General features: G+C 34.8%; 1 protein-coding gene across 2 annotated transcripts in view; it reads left to right on the top strand.

Annotated features, from left to right (window-relative positions):
- LOC144453392 (inositol 1,4,5-trisphosphate receptor-like) overlaps positions 1-20,160 on the top strand; it is a 145,799-nt gene extending 125,639 nt beyond the window's left edge. For both annotated transcript variants that reach the window (XM_078144679.1, XM_078144686.1), the window contains 4 exons: positions 887-1,052; positions 1,729-1,889; positions 14,536-14,697; positions 17,046-20,160. In XM_078144679.1, the coding sequence (XP_078000805.1) occupies positions 887-1,052; positions 1,729-1,889; positions 14,536-14,697; positions 17,046-17,123 (567 nt within the window). In that variant the 3' untranslated portion in view covers positions 17,124-20,160. The remainder of the gene's footprint in view (positions 1-886; positions 1,053-1,728; positions 1,890-14,535; positions 14,698-17,045) is intronic.
- The last annotated feature ends 7,451 nt before the right edge of the window (positions 20,161-27,611 follow it).

The raw sequence follows: 27,611 nt of genomic DNA on the forward strand, positions 1-27,611 counted from the left end.
CCCTCTACAGGCAATAAACAGCTAATGTCTAATTGTATGAGGTAGAAAGATTATGTTCTTATTATTCCATACCACAGAATAAAACTACATGATAGTATCAAATAAAGAAGTCAAATATTTGAAGATACTATGTGATTATTGCCATTAAATATTGCCAAGTGTACGGTAAACAAAGCCATATTTAAGAATTTTGTTTCTTTACTACATTGTACACAAAAGTCAATTTGTAAAGGAACATAGTAGTAGTATTTTATTTATTATTGTGACCTGCAACTCTAACGAGTTGCCCAGCCCTATGGACTTATAAGTCACCATTACATCTTAATAAATACAATAACAGAAAGTGAGAAATAAATAGATAAGTTATAAAAGTGAATCTCATCGAAATTAAACATACAAAATCTCTCTCCTTCTATAAAATGCCTTCTCAACAAAATTTGCAAGCTGTCTTACTGGACCAGAAAAAAAATATCCCAACTTCTCCTCATTTTGCATCCCCTGAATACTTACAAATGTTTGACCAAGATATTGTTGACATATTTCATCATATTGGTGACAACCAAAAAGAAAATGGCTTTCATCCTCAGTAACATTCATATTACAAAATCTACAAAGTCGATCATTTAATGGTTCACGTCACATACTACTTATGTTTTAATGTTTGATAATCAAATTGCAGGAGGAATTAGAAATTGTACTGGATTCTCCATCTGTATTGTTTTGTGTACCAAATATTTTGAACACAGCAGAACCAATGATGCAGACATGCATTGTCATGACCTAGAATGACAAAAGTATATATGCCCTCTTATTTTTGAAACTGGCTTGCACATGGTATAATAGGCTGTTGTAGTAAATGAATCTTGTCTGTGTTATTGTTTTGCAGGAAGCCATGTTTGTTCCTAGGGTTATCTATGATCTCCTCTTCTTCTTTGTCATCATCATTATTGTCCTCAATCTTATCTTTGGTGTCATCATTGACACGTTTGCTGATCTGAGAAGTGAGAAACAACAAAAAGAAGAAATTTTAAAGAATACATGTTTTGTTTGCAGTAAGTGAGGCTCATTCTGTTATATAAATGTCTTTGTAGAGATACAAATGAATACTCGACAGTACCAGCTAAACAAACACCACATTTGGAGAAAATACCAACGTGGTATCAAATGCATGTATAGAGAAATCTTAAGATTTGATGAAGGGTAGCACTAGACTAGACATAAAAGGGAGTAAGTAAAAATGAAAGTTCCCCTGTGTATTGGTATGGTTTCTCTGTCAGTTCTTATCATTCATTGAGAACTGCAAAACAAGAGTAACCCCCCCCCCCCCCATGAACATGATATTGTTGTATAGCTACATCAACTTGTACATTTCTGTTTGTCGTTTGTTTACACGAAAAGAAAACTGAAAGAGCAGCAGTAATGACGTTAGTTACATACAAAACAGTTTCCATCATACATGATAAGTATGATCAATTTAAACCAGCAATGAAGAACACCACTTAAAGTAGCAGGTTTTCATACCAATAAAGTTTGTTTGATTGGGTCAGTAAACCTGTAGCATCAGCATTTGTATACCAATAGTAATCACATCAAATTGTAAGAACATATCAACATATGTGGTCTTGCTGTGATTTTTATGCTGTTAGTACACCAGAATATCTCATTGAAAATGAAATTTGACTGATTACATATACTGTAACTAATATTGAAGTGATTAATATATTGCAGGCTTGGACAGAGCATCGTTTGACAACAAAACAGTTAGTTTTGAAGAACACATCAAAGAAGAACATTGTATGTGGCACTACCTTTATTTTATTGTACTGGTCAAAGTCAAAGATCCAACAGAGTTTACAGGACCTGAAAGTTATGTCTATGCCATGGTCAAGGTGAGATACATCAGTTTCTTGTTCTTCTGCCAATAACACATTTTAGAAGAATTGTTGCAAGTGGAAATTGAAAGTGTTGATTTCATCAGTATAGGCCAAATGCAAGGTCTGTATATAAGTTGTACAGAATCATAATATTTCAATGACGTTAGATATTGATATGTTAAATATGCACATACCAGGTGTATCAACCCTGTTGTATTTCTATGAAATTAACATATTAGATATGTCAGGGTGAACCATTAACACAGGATAATTTCTGTTAAATTAACATTAAATATAATACCAGGCGTACTACCAATAACACAGGATAATTTCTGTAACATTAACATATTAGATGTGTCAGAGTGCATCGATGACATGTAGACAAGATAATCATGTGTTTTAATTGTATTATACCACATACTTCTCAATCACATGGACAAAATTAAGACTGCAGATTATATAAGTCTACTGTGTAATATGTCATTTAGATCAATGCATTCATATATATGTGAGATGGTGGTGGAACACAGGTTTACTGGAATGGTGAAAGATGTCTTCATAGATTTGGAGTCTAAGATGGTTGGTGGCACTCGTTTAGGTTTAGCAGAATCTTGAAAACAGTGTGAGACTACTTACAGCTGCAAGGAGGCATTACATTAATTTTACATGTGATTTGTATAAGAGCTAGCTTCCTGATCACACCTATCAAACCTGTTTTGATCACAGCCCAAAGAGCCACAGTTCTGTTTTTTCATACAGTGTAAGACTAGTCATACTTGCCTATAGCAATTCAACAACCAGCATATTGTACAACTCATCCAATCTATCATAAATGTAATGTATAATATACTCCCACTCTGTAAAGTTATGAAACTAGCGGAAATGACTTCCATTAGTTGCAAACAGCGGCATCAATTTCACAGGTACAACAGATGGACAAGTGTTTACTCTGTACATTCATTTCATATAAGTTGTGTATTTCATTAGAACTGCCTTGAATAAACTCACGAATAGCCGTTTGAATTATGATGTAAAGTTTTGAAACAAAACTGAATATAATCAGTTTTTAGATGTTACATTGTAAAGTGCCAATGGGGTAGTGTTCTAGTGTTTAACATGTTGCTAGGGCATTTTTCATTCTAGATGCTTTGCACCATAAAGTTGAATATGCTATGTAATGTGACCCAAATAGTTTCTATTCAGTTAAAGTGCTATTACATCTGACCATTGTCTTTATTTCTGTCTGGTCTGTTTGCCTACATTTCCCTGCTCTTGTCTGTCTGTCTGTCTGTCTGTCTGTATGTATGTCTGTCTGTCTGTCTGTCTGTCTGTCTGTCTGTTTGTCTGTCTGTCGGTCTGTCTGTCTGTGTCTGTCTATTGGTTGACTGACTCTCTTTCTGTTGGTTGACTGTGTCTATCAGTCAGTCAGTCAGTCAGTCTGTCTGTTGGTTGACTGACTGTGTCTGTCTGTCTGGCTGTCTGTCTGTCTGTTGGTTGGGAGTCTATCGTTAGTCTACACCCTTACATCCAAAAACCTTGTGTTGCTTGTCTAGTTCATTTTGTATACTAGGTTATAAAACTGACTACGATACACAACACATATATTTATATTTGATCCAGACATTCTTTCATTATGCCCCCATTTCTTCAACTTTTCCAGACAGATATTGAAAGAGACAAATGACATTATCTACAGTACAGTACAGTATAGAATAGTACAGTATAGTATAGTACAATACAGTACAGTACAGTACAGTACAGTACAGTACAGTACAGTACAGTACAGTACAGTACAGTACAGTACAGTACAGTACAGTACAGTACAGTACAGTACAGTACAGTACAGTACAGTACAGTACAGTACAGTATAGTATAGTATAGTATAGTATAGTATAGTACAGTACAGTATAGTACAGTACACTCACTGTCTCCATTTTCCAACAGGGTCATGTTACTTCAGTGATTACTGTAAACTTTCTAATTGAAGCCAACATCTCAAAATAAGCCACACCCCAAAATTGGAACAATTATCACAACTTTCATTCAACAACCGGTACCATTGGAAAAATGCAAAAACAGTAACACCCAGTACTGGTGTTAGGATCCTTTTTTGATAGGCTTAAAGCTGAAAATAATATTGTGTATGATACAGTTCTTGAATTTATAACCCCTACATTGATGACCAAATAATGAGACATCTTTCTCAGTAATCGGACATGAATATTTTATATCAATTTACATTTCTGCCTCATAAGTTATATCATTTTACACCACTCCTTTGACTTGAATACACTGCATGATAAGTAGTGTCATGATATTTTAATCCTGGTACACTGAAGTTTGTTGATTTTGCAAGAGAGATAATTAAGAATACTGTGCGACTTCAAATTTAATCAGTCTATGGCAGTCTACGTCATGGATACATGAAAATATTAAGTACTGTCTGATATCTCGTAACACTTCTTTGCTACAACAGTTTCATACTTTTGTTGAAAAGCATCCATATTTCATGGAAAATGTTATGTTATATTCTAAAAGTATTGACAGAAAAAATATTACAAAGGTTATCATACATTTAAACAATGAAATTATATTTGAGTAATTTTGTAAAATTTTAGTGTACTTTGCTTTCACAAAACTACTGACAACTTCAGCAGTGTAGTGACAGGCAGAACTTTGTTATCACCAATAGCAGTGCTCTCAAATACCAACACAGCAAAATTAATATCTAGTTTTATCGGATCTTACTATAAAAAATGCTTTGATTTCAACAATATAACAAATACAAAGAATACATGGTCGGACAATTGTGAATGAGTTGATAGCTATCAGAAAACTGCGACAGTTAATGTACATACTCCAAGGCTTCTAAAAACTGCAAAAGTTAATGTACATACTCCAAGGCTTCTAAATGAAGTCAGATAACCTTTACCTTATTTGAATGTCAAAAATTGGATATGAAATGACTGCTGTAATCAAGATGCCACTATTAATGGATATTAGAGAAACCAAACAAGAGTGACTACGTTGTCATGTACAGGTTCTTATCCTAATACTTCTAGTAATAAGTCTTCATACTGTCAGATTTTGAAAGGTTTCTAGAAATGATTTCCTTAATACGGTGACAGAAACATTCTCATTTCATATAATCTTCTTCACTACCTTTCTTCTATTACCTTGTATACATAATATCATAATTTCAGATTGGTAAGCTGTTTTGCATTTAGCTGCAAAATTTGTGATTTCTTAGTTTTCAACATTGAAATATTACTATACAAAAATAAATATGTAATTTGTCATTCATAAATTGTAAAATGATGTTAGTTTCAACATTTTCTGGAGTTCCATATCCAAGCAAGTAATTTTATTATCAACAGTAACATGAGTCTTTCCTATATCCCCTCAGTTCTAGACTGCCCGTTGGGGCTATTAACCATGCGATATTTACACATTTGTTATTAAACTAGGGAGCATTGGCTAGGTTTAGGATTAGACACCCTAACTTACACTTTTATTTCTGTCAAGAACGTATGAAAACACTGTACTTTTAATGCATCAGTCTGTGTCACAATATAAAAAAAAATCCATTATGTTGTAAAATGTATAAATCAAAAGATCAGATAATTTGTTGAGGTAATTACAATTTGATTAATAGGTTAAGTGGTTGTTGAGGGTAGAAAAATAAAATGAAGTACAAAAAGGAAATAGGTTTATTCCTTAGAATTATGATCGCCATCAAGATATTCTATTTCACTCCTTTGCATATTAATTGATCATATTAATCATGCTGGCCATGTTTAGCTTCAAATTTCTGAATAATCGATAGTAGTTAAGGTAGAAATGAGCCATGACTTGTTAGGGATGAATAATTTGTGCATGATTGGCTATAAAGTGTTATTTGTGTCTGTACATTTCATTATGACTTAAGTGATAATAACCGTAAACATGTCATTACACAGTCTGATTGCTAGTCAAGTCCATAATATGATGTGACTCAATAGTTGTAATTACAGGAAGTCTGCACACTTGATAGCAGTTTTAGACAAGTAATGTTTCAGTGTATAACAAAATTGTATGTGACAGTACAGAGGATACAGTACAAATGACATTGTAAGACTGGGGCAACTAAAACATTTAGAGAGTGCTGATAGCAGTGAGTGACATCCCTAAGTATTGTCTACCTGGAAAGTGTTCATTACAGTGTTAAACTATAAAAGTAGGTAGTGACAACACTATGAACAAATATCTGTCAGGCTTGAGTAATAATTTATATGTGTTCAGTTGTTAGATTTAATGCAATACCATCTCTGATGCAGCATGCATAAATGAAAGTTCCCACAAATAAGACATGTTTCTAGTACCTAGATCTAGGAACCTCTAGTACCTAGATCTAAGAACTTCTAGTACCTAGATCTAGGAACTTCTAGTACCTAGATCTAGGAACTTCTAGTACCTAGATCTAGGAACTTCTGAAAGAAATTTTAAATTTGTACAAATATTGTTACTTTCCAACATATATGGTTATGTAGAGTTTCATTAATCCATGCTCTAGACAAATCAAAAATGACTTTGATATGAAATAAAATCTATTATATATAAAGTTCTCAATTTGTGATATTTTTATTCAGCTGTTTCGTCTGTCATCGTGGGTTCATTCGTTTCACATGTTAGGGGTGCTTGAGGGTGATTTGTTTAATGTGGATACCAATTTGTGCAGTGATTGATACAATTCTAGTTTCACTTGACAACTTGAAATAGCTGTAGGAGAGAAATTAATGTACAGAGTGTGGTTATATTGACAGCAAGGCATGTAGGGAGGAAATTGATTCCAGACTTAGGAGTGCTCAAGGCTTTGTAAGACGATAAAGTACATGTCATGTGACTTCAGTGACAGAGTAACTTTCTTCCTGTCAGATTGATCATGTTTTGTCATGTGTAATTCATCTATGAGTACAGGTACTGATGTCTTCAAACTTTTCACACACACTGAGTCAGTTATTTTTTATATGTATGTGGCAATACATTCCTTGTCTCCATCAACATGGCGTTTTTTTCGTGTTTGCATTCTGCATGTCATCTGCATATCATTTTGTTTATTGTTGAAGGAAAAGTTTTGTAGTATTTAATGTATTTGTATCAAATTGTATGAAATATACCCTTTGAAGTATTTTAATTGTAGATTAGGCAATTTTATGGAAAGATGTTTCTTGTTATCTGACGGGTTGAAAATCATTGTCCACTATATCTCTATTGAAAATTACATTTCAAAATAATGGAAATAGTTGTAAAAAATTAACAAATTTAAAATGAAAAACGATTGTTTAAAATTTAAGTAGGCAAAGGACATCCAATTATAATATTTGTACCAGAATAATATTGTTATAGTTCTCAATAATCAGATTCAGACATTTCAGATTCAGACTCAGATTCCAACATTCAGATTCAGACATTTCAGATTCAGATTCAGACATTTCAGATTCAGATTCAGATTCAGATTCAGACATTCTGTACAAGACTGCAGTGTTATAAGTTATAAGTGGAAGCATGCACACAACATGACATATACAACCAGGCAAAGGATATGATACATATATAAAGTTGGTCTCAGAATCAGATAGTCTCATATAGTCTCATATTCAAAAAATCACGATGACACCAAACAAAAGTAGTCAAGCAAGAAATAATAATGTTAAGGCTACAGGAATGTTCCCCTTTCACATCCACATGATGGGAAAGGGGATGTCTCAGCTTGTATGCCAAGATTACCTGAAAATCAGAGATAAAGCTTGTCACCAAGAGATTTGTGGTAGGTCAAAGTTCAACTAATGTATAGTTGTTGGTAACCACTATTCCAATGATGTATCTGTCACACAGCTGTTAATTTAGAAAGATTTTAATCTTATTTAAAAGTGTGTAGAAGTAATATTTTACAGTGGCTGTGAAGTATGACATTTCCTGTAGTCTCTAAGGTATCGTATTTCTTGTTTAATGGCTCTCACTGGTGACGCTGAATCTGAAACTCAATATGAGGCTATCCTCATTGTCCTCCAATGTGAATTGGATTCTGAATCTGAGACCAACTTTTTCTACACATGCATACAATTGAGCTAGATAGTTTGGTTTGGTTTAATGTAACCTTTAACTACTCTCAAATAAACAAAGTTTTGATGCAGACCCTACTCTTTGACAATCATACACAAGCCAACTTGAACATGTTCAAGCAAAACATACAGGATTCACACCCTGGCCTTTCTCTGTCATGACATCACATGTCCATGTCATTTGGTCTGTGGTGCTCAAAATATGAGTCAAAACTACAATCTTGTCATTACACTTCCCAATTTTGTTAAATGCTTGTGTAGGTAGAGTGATATTATTCCCCAATATTTTCTTCCTGCAGCCGGAAAATACCCCAACCTATGAGTTCTAATTGCCACTTCTCTTCCTCAGCATATAAAGGGAAAAGACCCCTTAGGTCACTCATGTTTGTTTTGTTTTTTTGCTGAATGATAATATCTAAAAATAGTAACAAGAACATGGGTAGAAATAAGTGATGTAATCTTTGTGACAAAATAATGATTACATTATTGTAATATTATGAATAATAACATGATGGCTAGACTCAATGTAAAATTCAAATGAAAGTGTCACTGATAGCTAACCTCATTAAGAAATTGAAGTCTTCAGTGTTAAAAAATTACATTGTAAAATTACACCTTATAGGATTTATTTGGAAAGAATCAGAAACCTCCACATTATAATATACACAAACAGCTGGAGTCAATGCTAACATTACCAAAATTATTTATGAAAGATCCAACCTTTTGTACTGTAATATTTCCAAATGGCCATTACATGTAAATAATAATGTACCTGAATTGTATGCAGTGTGCGTGGTTATTAGATATTCACAACTAGAAATAAACTCAATTATATAATGTTGGAAAACTACATATAGATGCGCATGAAATTAATGTTAGCTAATTTAAGCTTTTGTTTTGGATATACACAGGGTACAATTTTTTTTATCTCATTCCTAAAAAAGTTTATAGATTTCCATGGTAATGCAATTTTTCAAGTAGAAAAGGTTTCTTGACTGTGTTCAGTGTTAAGATGAACTTGACCTGAAATTATCAGGGTGAGCCCAGACTTTTGGTCTCTGAAGTTCATTGTATATGCCACAAAGGGAATGGTATTGCCATGTACAATTTACTAATACTGCACTGCACTGCACAGTTCTCCCCTTTATCACACACTGTATGTGTTCATGGTGACAATGAATTTAAATTAGATGCATTCAAGCAATCCTAGAATACTAGACACTTCTAACCACAGCATCCTTGTCCTGACCTACTTTGATCAAGGTAATATATTGAAAGTTTTAAACCTGTCACTAGCTGTAAGTTGAAATAATCATACATAGCCAGAAGGCGACATTGAAATAGGAAAGTAAGTTGAAATTGAGAGCCCAACCTGGAGAAACAAGTGAATGAAATGCACAATATTGGGAACTTGGGAGCCACATCCCAGGGAAACAAAGTGAATGAAATCATTTCTTGTAGGGTCTATGATGAAATTTACACAATATAGTGAACTAAAGTAATTATCAACAGCCATTTAATTGTGTGAATTGTAGTGTTTATTAAGAAAGAAATCCTTCACACATACTATACTACATATAGGTTTTTCCATAATAGCCAAGGCCATGGCCATTTTGTGATTAATGTGGCTTTCAAAGAAATGAATTGTCTGCCATTATACTGTAATGTTTAACAGGTGTTTAATACTAAGTAATACTTCAAATATGGAGCTACTTAATTTTTAAAGGACAAAGTTGAACTAACAAGATTGCACTAAGTGTTTGTTGTCAACACTCCTCTATTAGCACAGAAACGGTATGATTAATGCTGGGTAGAGAAATTAGTTCCATGTCATTTTGTTCAACTTCGAGTTGTTATATTTACTGCTCATTTTGTAATTTCAAATGAGTAATTTGTGTAAATGGTTACAACTATTGAATTGGATCTGATAAGAGCTATTTTTGGAAAGTAAACCAAATGAGATCACTCTGAGAATGAAGTCAGAAATGTATTTCATAACATAAAGGAGGAAACTTCTCTGATCAATGAATATCATCAAACAATGTATAGTAGTTAGGTATAGCTCACACATTCCCATCATATACTATTAAAATTATCTTGAATTGGACTCTTGATAGAAAACCCTAAATGTTGGTGCAGTTCAAGTTTGTCTAAGAAAACATCTAATTTAAGATAAATCTAAAAATTCAGAAAATCTTTAAAGGGGATGCAGTCTGATGAAATTTGAAAAAAAACATAATAAGCATGTTTTTGCGTTTTATGAAACAACCAATCCTTAGACTGACTAAGTTTGTTATATTTTATATGGTAACGTATGTACTTATCTAGAATTCAACGTTTCAGTAACCTTGTAAAGAATGAAGGTGAAATCTTGCATGATCACAAAAACGATGTTTGCATAAAACAACTGTCTGGTTGTCTTAGCAACTGACTGATGAATATTGATGTTTCATGACTGAAAATAAATGACTGTTCAATGGCATCACTGTGAATTACTATTATGGGAATTCACCACTAGTTAGCTGTGTATATATCTACTACCCAAACTCCTACGCAGCGCTACCATAAAAAAGTTGACCTCCACAACTTCTGCTCCAACTTTCCAAGGTAGTGTTGCATTCAGTGGTGGCCATATTGGATTTTGTTATAAAACTGTATAGCATTGAAATAGGACCAATAAACATTTTTTAAGGGCAGGTTAGTTCATAAACAATATATATAAATATGACTTACCTTTTCTGTTCGGCGAAATTTCTATATCACTAGAACAATTTTTTAGAAGAAATGTAAAGGAACACTGGTTGCTGGTTGACATACCAACTACTAACTTTGTGTGTACATGCTGTACTAGCTTTATTTGATGGAATTGTACATAATCATAATTTAACGGGATATATTTCAGAATTCAGCCAGTCTATTTTATCAATAAACTAATTATTATTAACACCATGGATATTTTATGTTGCATTTTAAGTAGTGAATGTGTGATATAAACTCTGTGATATGGCCAAAGTGGCCGCCATTGAAGACAGTAGTGTATATCACCGATGCATAGGAGTTTGATCTACTACTGTAACTGCCCATTCTGTTTGTTTATTGCCAAAACCATTTTAACAATGATGTGAGATGTCATTGTCATAGAAGATTTTGTTTTTTGATCAAAGAGTAATGTTATTTTCAATTTTAAATCTCCAAATTCAAGACTTACATACATTGTACTTGACCAGTCTACCCTTTTGCCATCTACTTTTATAGTTCTAATATTGTGAGAGTAAGTTGTTAATTCCTACCGGTCTACAATATAAGATAGAAAATCTTGACAATGTGTAACTCTCAGAAAATATAAATATTTTCATAGTATTTTATTGCACAGTTCTAAGTAAGTCTGCAATTACAGATTTGATATAATATCATTGTCGTAAACCACAGCCTCTTTTACGGCACTGTTCAAAACGTTCCATCAGTAGGCCATGGTAGCATTCATATACAAATTGGGTATTTATCTCTGTGGCTTTGTACATCAACACTACAACCAATCAGATTGCCTCATGCAGACCATGTGATATACAGTGCCTTTGCAAGATATAGTACATACACTGAAAACTCACTTGGACAAGTTGGGTTTTTGTTGCTGAAATTTAATTTTGTCATACTACGGACAAGATTGGAATGATATGAACAGAAAATAATGACTTATAAATCTTGCCTGGAAGTATCAAATAGGGTTTGTGAGAGCATGGATTTCACTGATGCTGTGTACCATCAGATATGATCATGAGTTTGTAGCAAGTTAGTGTAACAGCCATACTAGATAGGGTAGAAGCCGAGATTGGCTGAGTCATGCAACTTCACTTGAGATAAACAGAATTTCATTCACAAACTGTAGTTATTGAAGTACCCCAGTATTGTTTATGATACTTATCTTGAGTTTACAAGGAACTGAACCTGGGCTGAACACTATAATTATAAGTACAACCTATTAGCACAGTGTTCTCTGGATGCAGGACTCCAGAACTCCGGGACTGCTGTCATGGCACTCCATACTACTACTCAGTGCAGTGCCCGTTTATCAGCCCTAAATGTCAGTTTTCAATGAATAATTCCCCATTCTTACTTTGTACTCTTTAACTCCATCAAATGTTGGTTATCCTAGATTCCTAGTGGTTTTAAATGAGACGTAACTTTTACAAGGATATTTTGAATTGCCCATTCACATTCACTCAGTGCATGCATCTGTTAAGGCTTGCTGTTCACACTATGTCTGCCTGTTGGACTCACTTGAAGTTGATATGGTCAGAAAATACTGTTGCTACATGGTAATAGCCCTATAAACAGGAATATTTAGTCACATTGACATTTGTTCACAGTGACAAGTCAGGTATAAGTCAGAGTATAAGTATAATTAGTCACCGATCAGTGTTAGACACACAATTACGTTGAACACTCCAGAACTTATGATTTGTCATTACTCATGAATATTTATACTAATCTGAAATAACCATCCGTCCATCGTATGAAGCCAGAGTTCATTATGTTGCAGTGTTGCAGAAGAAATAATAGCATTGGTGTGTGAGAATGATATAATATATAATGGTATTTACCCGTCCAGTGAAGCTGATACAGTCTTTTGGCAATGCAAGCATTGTCATGGTGATAGAAATATTGAAATTCGCCAACCAAATATGGCAGATGCTATTTGTATTCATCGGATTCAGTAATATTTATACTATGTGTTCAGAGCAATGTTTTCATAATTCTGTGTGTATGTGTCTAGACTGTCTGTCTGTCACTGGACAGCTGGGATTGTTGACACTACTATTTTTGTATATCAGACCCCCTACAGGTACATGGCTGCAAGTGTCAGCCATCATGTACAATTGATTATTATATTGTTGTTAGACTATAGTATAATTAATACTTGTATGGATAGTAGTAGTAGTATTCATAACTACATTATAGCATGCACAAACCAAGCTATATCCATTCTAACAAAACAGTCAGGAACACACATCTGCGCCTTTAATTCTGCATATATAAGTCAATGTGTTCAGTGTCATCATTAGTTTCAAATACAAGTGACCTAAGGGGTCTTGTCACCACAAGTCAGTCGACTGTATGTTGGAATATTAGATCTACATGTAATTGATGGGCCATGCTGTTAGACTATACTTAGTCTAGAGGCTATTAATGGCGTCAAAAGTCTCTCTTCTTTCCTTCCAGCTAAATGAGAAATCCTGAACTGAAAGTACTTTACTTAGTGATACTTAAATGTTATTTGACAAAGAATTAATTTTTCAGCAAAATTATGTATAGCCATTGTCATGAAAGAATTATTGTGAAAGAAATTGACAAATTTGTCATTTATTAAAGGTGAGATTGGGAGAAAGAGACAGATGCTGTCAGAGATAAACAGACAGAGAGGGGGATGGGAATAGAGAGTGGGGAAGCTGTGTTTCTGTGTGTTGTAGAAAATTGTTTGTGAGAAAAGCTAATTACATGGAGACATACATGATTCATTTTTCCAGACTTGTACATGCGTGGTAAAAATGTTTTGTGTTATGAAATATAGCCTATGGCTAACAGTATTCATGACTGTATCAGTTTGTTTCTGCAGGCTACAGATTTAGATTATTTTGCTGATTTTGTTATTTCTCACTCCTAGCTGAAATTCAATCCAACTGTGTCACATTATTAGTGAATTTTCTTCTTAATTCCAATCTCTCTACAACCTGCGGCTTTGTCATTAAATCCATGATAAAATGTGGATTGTAGATGTATTACTCACCATATGAGATAAGTCAATCTACATATTACACTCATGAACACTTGATGTGCTGAACAGTGAAGATATTACTGAATGATGAAAATAGAGATTGAAAGAAAAATTAGAAACCCCTATGCAACATAATATACACACACTTGCCACCCATGTACGTTGAAGTTCATATAGAACACACAACGCCTCAGCTCATGAATACCAAGAACACACACTTATGTCTGCCTGTTAACACTTCATGTATATATTCATGTATATATATGTGTGGAGTACATACGCTAGATCATACAAATTAAACTTCACCAAATATATACAATTTAGAGCAAAAACACCCTTAAAAAACCATACCAGGCGAGAACTTGTACACGAAAGATTTCTGTTATGACTATTTCAAGATGATTTTACGGTCAACTATGCGAGCGAATTTCTGCTTACGTCACCAAAGATTTGTTTCTGATTGGTTAGCTGCTTCCAAACAAGCGCATGCATTTTGACTATGTTGTCAGCTGATATTTAAAATTTGCAATATTTGGGGGTAAAAAGGGAATTTCTATGCACCAGAAATTGTAGTAAGTCATGTTGACTGATCAAAATATTCAGCACAATAACTGACAAGATGTCACACATTCAGTTAAAAGTAGTAACTGACAACATCATTGTGATGCACGCACTTGCCTTTGGTGACATAAGCAGATCGACATTCCCTGTAGTTGACCGACTCACTGTGGAGGCCTAGATAAGTCAATCTACATATCATACTAATGCTATCTCATCTAAACCACAGGATAAAAATCTGGACTGGTTTCCACGTATGCGTGCCATGTCACTAGCAGCCGATGAAGGAGAAGGAGAGCAGAATGAATTACGTAATCTACAAGCACAGCTGGAAAGCACCAATAAATTGGTACAAACACTATCAGCTCAACTAGCAGAACTGAAAGATCAGGTAGAAACTTCTTAATGATTCACAAATATCCTGCAGTGTTTAAGTGTTGCTTTGCATGAGATCTTTGGAATTACCTAACTCTGCCTGCATGACAGCTGTCTTTCACACCTAAATGTTTACCATTGTCCAAAATGATGGGACTCCATCATTATGCTGGGAAATCAGAGTTTAGTATTCACAAGTTCAGAATGTTTGAAATGAAGCAACTGTGCCAGACTTTTTCTCTGTAATGTACATTTTGATAGGATTAATTTTTTGTGTTACCTGACAGGTGTGTAGTATAAATCCGAGCTTACAATGGTAAATGATACATGCGTGCTGACAGCTATCATTATGTCAACTGTCATGGTCTACATTTCAACTTATAAGTTGAAGTAAACCCAGACCAACTAGTTACTAAAGGCTGACAATTTTATAATGTGAGACTTTTAGCAAAAGAGTTGCCTTTGAAGCACATAGAACTGAGAAAAAATTCAGTCCAACTTTCAGCTTGTAGCTTCTGGCAACTGTTGCCATGCATAGAAAAGAGACAAATTCAAGTCTGACTTTCAGATTTTAGCCTCTATGGCAACTGTTGCCATGGTTTCCCAATGCCTACAGGGGGACAATTGCACCAATTGTCAGTGTTATTATTATTAATGTTATCAGGAAACATTGTTATTCTGGGGCAAACAAGAATGATGCTGCTACTACTAGGTGAATTACCTTTAGTTATAGTAAAGCTTACATCAGACATTAACTTTTCCCATTTCTCTGTGATATGAGAGAAAGTGACTAGTGACTACTGAAGCCTATTTAATAGTGCACTGAACCTGAATTTCCATTTCCACTTCACCGTGAATAGCTGTGAAACAGGAAATCAGCATTCTACTCTCCAATTTCAACAAAATAAGATAATGTAATCTTTCTACTTCAATTTTGCCATGTTACAATGTACACGGATTTGACAATGAACACCAACTCTATACAGAGTCTCATTACTTAGTCTTTAGTAATACATACCTTTATCCATGTAGATTATGAAATTCATGCCCTAATACCACATGTAAATAAAACAAGTATAGAATCATGATTGCTTGACAAATGAACTGTGATTCCACTGCTGTAAAACATTTGTAATGTGTTGCTTAGGTGTAGAAAATTTGATAAAGTTGGTCGTTAATTTAGTAATCCGTTGAGATTATTGATAGGGAATGACTGATTTGATTAAAGCAAGCTGTGAATTGCTATGATCAGTCCTGAAACCTTGTTTGCATTTATCAATGTTCAATTGAAAGGTTATCCAAATTTATGAGATGTTTGTAGATTTGATTAGTCCACGATATTGAACAGCTGTTTTATATGTACTTTCATGTTCAGCGTTTCTCAGCTCCGTTCAGTTCAAAGATTTTCCATATAGTTAGTTTGACAAGTTGTAAAGTAGCTTTATGCTAAAACCAAATGAATGAGTAATTTGATTGTATGCTTGAAAGATTGAGAGTTATGCTGTTACATGATATATGGCAATGTCATGTACAAAAGGTTAAAGTGTTGTAGTACATGTACCCCCTAGTACCCTACTAATGAAAGACAATAGTAATGAAATTTTGAATGAATGGTTAAAAATCTAGATTTAGACAAATAAAAAATGGACATTTCTAGTCAAATATTAGCCCAACCTAATTTGAACATAGATATGTCATGTACACGTTTCCTTCAAAGTACAGTATTATTTTAGTATGGCCTTAATCATTTCAAAACTAGATGGTAATGAATGTAATTGATTTTTGAAATATAAAGGTTGTATATATATTCATATTTATGAGTCTCTAGCTAATGAAACCTAACCAATATATAGACTTAAAAATAGTGTTCGCTTGTTAGTTTTTATCTGCTGTAAGCTGTGCAGATAAATATTATACCAAATGTTTTGTTGTAATTAATGGAAAAAAGAAATTCTGTCTTTATATATATTGTCACATTAGAGCAAATACTCAGACATAACCACTGGAAAGGTAGGATTTTGATTTGAATAAGGATATAATAATGTATAGCACTATTGTAGAATACAATCAAGGTTGTCATGTCTTCACTTCGATGACAGCATTGAAAACTGAGACCTACTTTAATAACAGCACAAGGCATTCAGTAATGAATGAACCCTTCCTGAGGAAGTGTTTGACACAACCATGGAAACGAAGCAGAAAGTAATATTGATAATTAGTAGAGACCTGCTGACGAATATATCCAGCTGAATACACTGCAATCACTAACCAAATCTAATGTTATTTGACAATCTCAGTTACAGCAGGTCCATCCATTTCAGAACTGATTCTGACAATTTTGTATACTTGTTATTGATTTGGCAGATGACCGAACAGAGGAAACAAAAGCAGAGGATAGGACTGCTGAGTACACCTACCATGCCACCATTAAATCTTCCGTAAAAATGAAAGATTTTCACATGGAAGCTGACTGGTTATAAGCAGACATTGGAGATTTTTCACTCTAATGCATCACACAGTGCCTTTTATGTCAATGTATGATAGTAAAGAAGATCAACTAGACGGCAACAAAGAACTTGAATTGTTAGTGTAAATATATGTTCTGTGAGATACACCAGGTGGGGATCTGGGCAGGATATTTATCTTGGATATATTTGGTACTACAAGAGACAGTGTAAATGTATACACCAATCAAAATATTATGTTTTATCAACTGAAACTGGAATGTTGTTGAGAGGAGGCAGTCTGTCAGTGATTTTAATATCACATTGGGATCTGGGCAGGATGACTTGAATATATGCATGAACTGAAAACTTTAACATATGTGTAATAAATGAATTATGTGTTGTGATTTAATATCAGGTATGTGGTGTGTGGGCAGGCATAATATTGCATATATTGACAGAAAATGTGTATTAAGACTTACTCTACTTGACTGCAAGATAACAAGCTTTTTGAATTAAATTATGCATGAGGTGAAGCAACATTACAGTGGTTGCGGAAATCATGGCAGGAGAATTATAGTATTTTATATTTATTTGCTATACAATACGACATATTACAAAGAGTATTTTTGAGACAAAACAGACACAAAGGATGTTAGTAATGTTGTTTTTGTCTATGATCATGTGGAACTCTAAATCAGTGAAGGAAACAAGAAGACTAAACAGTATTAAATGATTGTATTGCAGTTTACAGACAAGTCTAATGCATCAGTAAGGTTAACAAAGTTAAGTGGTACGGATAAAAATAGCATTATCTTATATTATAATATGTGTGGTGGTTCTTACTGCTGTTATGTTGGATAATGAATGTAAATGGTGTAGTCTATATAAAGATCTCCATAGATACTGTAAATACTTATTATTGGACTTTAGTGGGATAGAAATGAAACTAGACTTGTGCATGTTTATAACACACAACTACTTTATACTTGGTCATGGTCTCAGTCAGATAATTGGAAAAAATTAGCATTATTTGGCAATTGGCTAATTCATTGGCAAACTAAGTGATAAAGCAAGAAATTCAATGAATAGAAACTAAATTGGTCAGTATAATCATTTGTCAGGGTTCTAGGTAACCAGTGAATTACTATCAAATTGATATATTAATCCATGATTGTCGGATGGTTCTTTTCGTCGCCAACAAAAGAGTGCAGCTCATCTGTTCCGATTTAAGACTCACAGATATTCATTACTCACAATTTCTTTGTTATGTCAGCTGAACTTAAAGTCAATTGAAATCTAGTTTGGCAAACGTGTTCAGAATGCAAAATGATCTATTTTCTGGATAGCAATCTATATTTAAAGCATAACAATGAAGCAAGACTTCTGAAACTTAAAACTGAACCTTTGTAAAATACCTTTTCTGGTGTAAGTGATGGGGAATATGTGAAATATTGTAAGAATAATTGTTATGATATATTGAAAAGAGATAAAAATTATTATATATTTTGATATAATAATGACATTTACATAATCTAATACAGCAAAGTTGAATCTCACTACTAATAGCTATTCACTATATACCTTTGTACAAAATCTTGCAAACTTAGCAGAGTGACAATTTATGTAGGATTACATACTAAATACATAGTATTATTCAATACTCTACCACATTAACTTATTGTAGAAATGACTACTTGGACAATCATGGCAGGGATAAAAGCACATAATTTATTATATACATGTTTGTATGTAAAACTGTCATCATTCTTTATTAGTTCTAAAATCTTGGCTTTCACTTCTTATGCCATGGGCAGATAATTTTTTATGTTCGTTCCCTTTATGATTTTTCATGAGTTCAAACACTGATATTTTTGAAGTCTTAACAGTTTGAGATAAGGGTGGGATTATGGTGGTAATTGGATATCTAAAAAGAAGTGTGACAACATAGAGTGCAAATACTGTCATGATATTATTTTGATGTAAAACTGATCATGTGAAAGATAGGGGGTTACTTCTAGTAGCAAGGGGAAGTTACTTAGAAAAATAGGGCTGTGAATCCCTGGTACTTTGTTCAGGGAAGTTATTTATTGTCATAATTTTTCTTCTCCTCTTCTGATCTGTATTAATACTAAGTAATGTTAATGTATAGCAACTCTATCAAGTGATGACATGTTATGTAACTGAATCTTGCCTAATAATGATAATATATATATATGCCATTTGGTTAATATCATGCATTTCAAAGATTGCACATACCAACTACATATATGATTTAAGTTGTAAGAGAAACTGACTATAACCAGACCTACATTTCTATAACAAAGTGTAGTCATCATCAGTAGTTGTTCTATCAATAACAAACTTTAAATGTATTCATTCATTTGTAATAATTACCTTTATTCAGCTTTACAATCAAAATTTTGTATATTATTGAAATACAACTATTATAATAAATCATGTCAAATACACACATAGTTGTGAAATTTTCAAGTTCCATTCTACACTAAATCTTGTTATATAAACTACTCCAGGACCTCCTGTTTGAACAGCTAGATGTGTTTGATGATAGAGAAATTTCCACGATCTATTTGAAGGATTCGTGATATTTTTAAAATAACCATCATGTCCTCAATGTGCAATCATGTATGACAGTATTCTATTCTTTTCTCCAGATACTGCTAGACCTAGCTATTAAAAGCACTATAATCCCCCTGTCTTGTTCAGTGTCCGTTGGATGTACTTCGGATATGACAATCTGCCAGTCACTCTTTCATTTAGTGCTATACAAATCTACCGGATATTAAAACCTCTTCAAAAGTTTGAAGAATTTCAAAAGGGAAATAATTACATTTAAATGTTTTTATTTTCTGAATTATTTGTCATTGTATAGTTTTTGTTATAATATTATGACATTTGTAATTTGGTTACAAAATAAAGTCAGTGTATTGGCAATACTACCAGGTATGAGTGTCACAATCATTTAGCATCATTGACAAGGTTTTCTTGTCTGTTTTTGAAGTAAAACAATCATTTTGCAAATAAAAATGTTTCTTTTCATATGTAAGACTAGAGTGTGTTGTATTTATATTCTCTCCTCAAGGAATAGGCTGTCAAACCTCTGGTGATGACATCACATTTACTACAATCTCATTGTCTTGACACAATTTGTATTTGTGAAGGCAGAGGTTGTCGTAAATAAACAAAATAAAATACCAGCTACCTATGTACGTACATGTGAGAACAATAAATACCGACTACCCATGTACGTACATGTGAGAACAATAAATACCGACTACCCATGTACGTACATGTGAGAACAATAAATACCGACTACCTATGTACGTACATGTGAGAACAATAAATACCGACTACCCATGTACGTACATGTGAGAACAATAAATACCGACTACCTATGTACGTACACGTGAGAACAATAAATACTGACAACCCATGTACGTACATGTGAGAACAATAAATACCGACTACCCATGTACGTACATGTGAGAACAATAAATACTGACTACCCATGTACGTACATGTGAGAACAATAAATACCGACTACCCATGTACGTACATGTGAGAACAATAAATACCGACTACCCATGTACGTACATGTGAGAACAATAAATACTGACTACCCATGTACGTACATGTGAGAACAATAAATACCGACTACCTACGTACGTACATGTGAGAACAATAAATACTGACAACCCATGTACGTACATGTGAGAACAATAAATACCGACTACCCATGTACGTACATGTGAGAACAATAAATACCGACTACCCATGTACGTACATGTGAGAACAATAAATACCGACAACCCATGTACGTACATGTGAGAACAATAAATACCGACTACCCATGTACGTACATGTGAGAACAATAAATACCGACTACCCATGTACGTACATGTGAGAACAATAAATACTGACAACCCATGTACGTACATGTGAGAACAATAAATACCGACTACCCATGTACGTACATGTGAGAACAATAAATACTGACAACCCATGTACGTACATGTGAGAACAATAAATACCGACTACCTATGTACGTACATGTGAGAACAATAAATACCGACTACCCATGTACGTACATGTGAGAACAATAAATACCGACTACCCATGTACGTACATGTGAGAACAATAAATACCGACTACCCATGTACGTACATGTGAGAACAATAAATACCGACTACCTATGTACGTACATGTGAGAACAATAAATACTGACTACCCATGTACGTACATGTGAGAACAATAAATACCGACTACCCATGTACGTACATGTGAGAACAATAAATACCGACTACCCATGTACGTACATGTGAGAACAATAAATACCGACTACCCATGTACGTACATGTGAGAACAATAAATACTGACTACCCATGTACGTACATGTGAGAACAATAAATACCGACTACCCATGTACGTACATGTGAGAACAATAAATACCGACTACCCATGTACGTACATGTGAGAACAATAAATACCGACTACCCATGTACGTACATGTGAGAACAATAAATACCGACTACCTATGTACGTACATGTGAGAACAATAAATACCGACTACCCATGTACGTACATGTGAGAACAATAAATACCGACTACCCATGTACGTACATGTGAGAACAATAAATACCGACTACCTATGTACGTACATGTGAGAACAATAAATACCGACTACCTATGTACGTACATGTGAGAACAATAAATACCGACTACCTATGTACGTACATGTGAGAACAATAAATACCGACTACCTATGTACGTACATGTGAGAACAATAAATACCGACTACCTATGTACGTACATGTGAGAACAATAAATACCGACTACCTATGTACGTACATGTGAGAACAATAAATACTGACTATCTATGTACGTACATGTGAGAACAATAAATACCGACTACCTATGTACGTACATGTGAGAACAATAAATACCGACTACCCATGTACGTACATGTGAGAACAATAAATACCGACTACCCATGTACGTACATGTGAGAACAATAAATACCGACTACCCATGTACGTACATGTGAGAACAATAAATACCGACTACCGACTACCCATGTACGTACATGTGAGAACAATAAATACCGACTACCCATGTACGTACATGTGAGAACAATAAATACCGACTACCCATGTACGTACATGTGAGAACAATAAATACCGACTACCCATGTACGTACATGTGAGAACAATAAATACCGACTACCCATATACGTACATGTGAGAACAATAAATACCGACTACCCATGTACGTACACGTGAGAACAATAAATACCGACTACCCATGTACGTACATGTGAGAACAATAAATACCGACTACCTATGTACGTACATGTGAGAACAATAAATACTGACTACCCATGTACGTACATGTGAGAACAATAAATACCGACTACCCATGTACGTACATGTGAGAACAATAAATACCGACTACCCATGTACGTACATGTGAGAACAATAAATACCGACTACCCATGTACGTACATGTGAGAACAATAAATACTGACTACCTATGTACGTACATGTGAGAACAATAAATACCGACTACCCATGTACGTACATGTGAGAACAATAAATACCGACTACCTATGTACGTACATGTGAGAACAATAAATACCGACTACCCATGTACGTACATGTGAGAACAATAAATACCGACTACCTATGTACGTACATGTGAGAACAATAAATACCGACTACCTATGTACGTACATGTGAGAACAATAAATACCGACTACCTATGTACGTACATGTGAGAACAATAAATACCGACTACCTATGTACGTACATGTGAGAACAATAAATACCGACTACCTATGTACGTACATGTGAGAACAATAAATACCGACTACCTATGTACGTACATGTGAGAACAATAAATACCGACTATCTATGTACGTACATGTGAGAACAATAAATACCGACTACCCATGTACGTACATGTGAGAACAATAAATACCGACTACCCATGTACGTACATGTGAGAACAATAAATACCGACTACCCATGTACGTACATGTGAGAACAATAAATACCGACTACCCATGTACGTACATGTGAGAACAATAAATACCGACTACCGACTACCCATGTACGTACATGTGAGAACAATAAATACCGACTACCCATGTACGTACATGTGAGAACAATAAATACCGACTACCCATGTACGTACATGTGAGAACAATAAATACCGACTACCCATGTACGTACATGTGAGAACAATAAATACCGACTACCCATGTACGTACACGTGAGAACAATAAATACCGACTACCCATGTACGTACACGTGAGAACAATAAATACCGACTACCCATGTACGTACACGTGAGAACAATAAATACCGACTACCCATGTACGTACACGTGAGAACAATAAATACCGACTACCCATGTACGTACACGTGAGAACAATAAATACCGACTACCCATGTACGTACACATGAGAACAATAAATACCGACTACCCATGTACGTACACGTGAGAACAATAAATACCGACTACCCATGTACGTACACGTGAGAACAATAAATACCGACTACCCATGTACGTACACGTGAGAACAATAAATACCGACTACCCATGTACGTACACGTGAGAACAATAAATACCGACTACCCATGTACGTACACGTGAGAACAATAAATACCGACTACCCATGTACGTACACGTGAGAACAATAAATACCGACTACCCATGTACGTACACGTGAGAACAATAAATACCGACTACCCATGTACGTACATGTGAGAACAATAAATACCGACTACCCATGTACGTACATGTGAGAACAATAAATACCGACTACCCATGTACGTACACGTGAGAACAATAAATACCGACTACCCATATACGTACACGTGAGAACAATAAATACCGACTACCCATGTACGTACACGTGAGAACAATAAATACCGACTACCCATGTACGTACACGTGAGAACAATAAATACCGACTACCCATGTACGTACACGTGAGAACAATAAATACCGACTACCCATGTACGTACACGTGAGAACAATAAATACCGACTACCCATGTACGTACACGTGAGAACAATAAATACCGACTACCCATGTACGTACACGTGAGAACAATAAATACCGACTACCCATGTACGTACACGTGAGAACAATAAATACCGACTACCCATGTACGTACACGTGAGAACAATAAATACCGACTACCCATGTACGTACACGTGAGAACAATAAATACCGACTACCCATGTACGTACACGTGAGAACAATAAATACCGACTACCCATGTACGTACACGTGAGAACAATAAATACCGACTACCCATGTACGTACACGTGAGAACAATAAATACCGACTACCCATGTACGTACATGTGAGAACAATAAATACCGACTACCCATGTACGTACATGTGAGAACAATAAATACCGACTACCCATGTACGTACATGTGAGAACAATAAATACCGACTACCCATGTATGTACATGTGAGAACAATAAATACCGACTACCTATGTATGTACATGTGAGAACAATAAATACCGACTACCCATGTACGTACATGTGAGAACAATAAATACCGACTACCCATGTACGTACACGTGAGAACAATAAATACCGACTACCCATGTACGTACACGTGAGAACAATAAATACCGACTACCCATGTACGTACACGTGAGAACAATAAATACCGACTACCCATGTACGTACACGTGAGAACAATAAATACCGACTACCCATGTACGTACACGTGAGAACAATAAATACCGACTACCCATGTACGTACACGTGAGAACAATAAATACCGACTACCCATGTACGTACACGTGAGAACAATAAATACCGACTACCCATGTACGTACACGTGAGAACAATAAATACCGACTACCCATGTACGTACACGTGAGAACAATAAATACCGACTACCCATGTACGTACACGTGAGAACAATAAATACCGACTACCCATGTACGTACACGTGAGAACAATAAATACCGACTACCCATGTACGTACACGTGAGAACAATAAATACCGACTACCCATGTACGTACACGTGAGAACAATAAATACCGACTACCCATGTACGTACACGTGAGAACAATAAATACCGACTACCCATGTACGTACACGTGAGAACAATAAATACCGACTACCCATGTACGTACACGTGAGAACAATAAATACCGACTACCCATGTACGTACACGTGAGAACAATAAATACCGACTACCCATGTACGTACACGTGAGAACAATAAATACCGACTACCCATGTACGTACACGTGAGAACAATAAATACCGACTACCCATGTACGTACACGTGAGAACAATAAATACCGACTACCCATGTACGTACATGTGAGAACAATAAATACCGACTACCCATGTACGTACATGTGAGAACAATAAATACCGACTACCCATGTACGTACATGTGAGAACAATAAATACCGACTACCCATGTATGTACATGTGAGAACAATAAATACCGACTACCTATGTATGTACATGTGAGAACAATAAATACCGACTACCCATGTACGTACATGTGAGAACAATAAATACCGACTACCCATGTACGTACACGTGAGAACAATAAATACCGACTACCCATGTACGTACACGTGAGAACAATAAATACCGACTACCCATGTACGTACACGTGAGAACAATAAATACCGACTACCCATGTACGTACACGTGAGAACAATAAATACCGACTACCCATGTACGTACACGTGAGAACAATAAATACCGACTACCCATGTACGTACACGTGAGAACAATAAATACCGACTACCCATGTACGTACACGTGAGAACAATAAATACCGACTACCCATGTACGTACACGTGAGAACAATAAATACCGACTACCCATGTACGTACACGTGAGAACAATAAATACCGACTACCCATGTACGTACACGTGAGAACAATAAATACCGACTACCCATGTACGTACATGTGAGAACAATAAATACCGACTACCCATGTACGTACATGTGAGAACAATAAATACCGACTACCCATGTATGTACATGTGAGAACAATAAATACCGACTACCTATGTATGTACATGTGAGAACAATAAATACCGACTACCCATGTACGTACATGTGAGAACAATAAATACCGACTACCCATGTACGTACATGTGAGAACAATAAATACCGACTACCCATGTACGTACATGTGAGAACAATAAATACCGACTACCCATGTACGTACATGTGAGAACAATAAATACCGACTACCTATGTACGTACATGTGAGAACAATAAATACCGACTACCCATGTATGTACACGTGAGAACAATAAATACCGACTACCTACGTACGTACACGTGAGAACAATAAATACCGACTACCTATGTACGTACATATGAGAACAATTTAACCTTGGCTCCAAAGGATACAATTTGACATTTATAACAATTTTCAACTCAATTATTGCAGATGTATACAATAGCAAGGACAGAAATTTTGAAAGAATAACATGTCGCCATCAGCCAATTATTGGAGATTAATTTTAGGAGACATTTCTCACTTTGTACAATATTCCCAAAGAATGTTTCAATTGAATGCTTGATAGCACTGCAGAAATGAAGCCATTTCAATGACTAAATACTCATACATTGTCGGCTGATATTTGTAATGTATAGTCTCAGCAGATAATAGATCTCCCAGCAATATTATGTTAACTTTGTAGAATTGACTCTATAATGACTTCGTCTGATTGCATTATTTGTTGTCTGGTGCTATCTAAATACCATTGATAGAGTGAGACTAGACTACAAATAACCTGAATGATGGGGTAATAATATGATCAATAGCTTTGCTTGATAGTCATTTTACTGCAAGCCTTTAAAAGACTATGAAAGGGAAGGTATGTGTACTATGTGTGTTAGCATTTAAATCCTGAAATTGAAACTTAATATAATCATTTGCCTCACCTGTAGATTGGCCGTTGAAAAACAGGGTATTCAATCTTAGAATATCTTCCATCTTTTCTCAATTACTTGATGTCACTCACATTTAAGTTAATGATTTGATAGCACTATTAAAAAGGTATCACACTGAGTTAAGAAATGGGTTCATGTATGTATCCACAGTTGAAGGGATTTATTTTTTTTGTCCAAGCCTTAAGTTCTTTCAATAACTGATACAGGAGCTGGTATGTCAGTGGCAGGTGTATAATTGTCATCTATCTGAAAACTATTTAACACCATGGTGTGAACAATGTGACCTGGTTTGAATTAGAATACAGATGTACACTTGAAAAGAGATGAGGATGTAGATGTATAATAAACATCACCGAGTCTTTACCACAGATAGAGTTATGCTATCAGTAGATGCATTGCCATTTCCTATAATGATTCATTATTGAACTGCTTAACTAGACAACAAGTTGAAATTAGACTTCTGTTACAATTATCAACACTAAAGTCAATATATTTTCTC

This window comes from Glandiceps talaboti, chromosome 1 (genome assembly GCF_964340395.1).
Source record: "Glandiceps talaboti chromosome 1, keGlaTala1.1, whole genome shotgun sequence".
NCBI classification, from domain to species: Eukaryota; Metazoa; Hemichordata; class Enteropneusta; family Spengelidae; genus Glandiceps; species Glandiceps talaboti.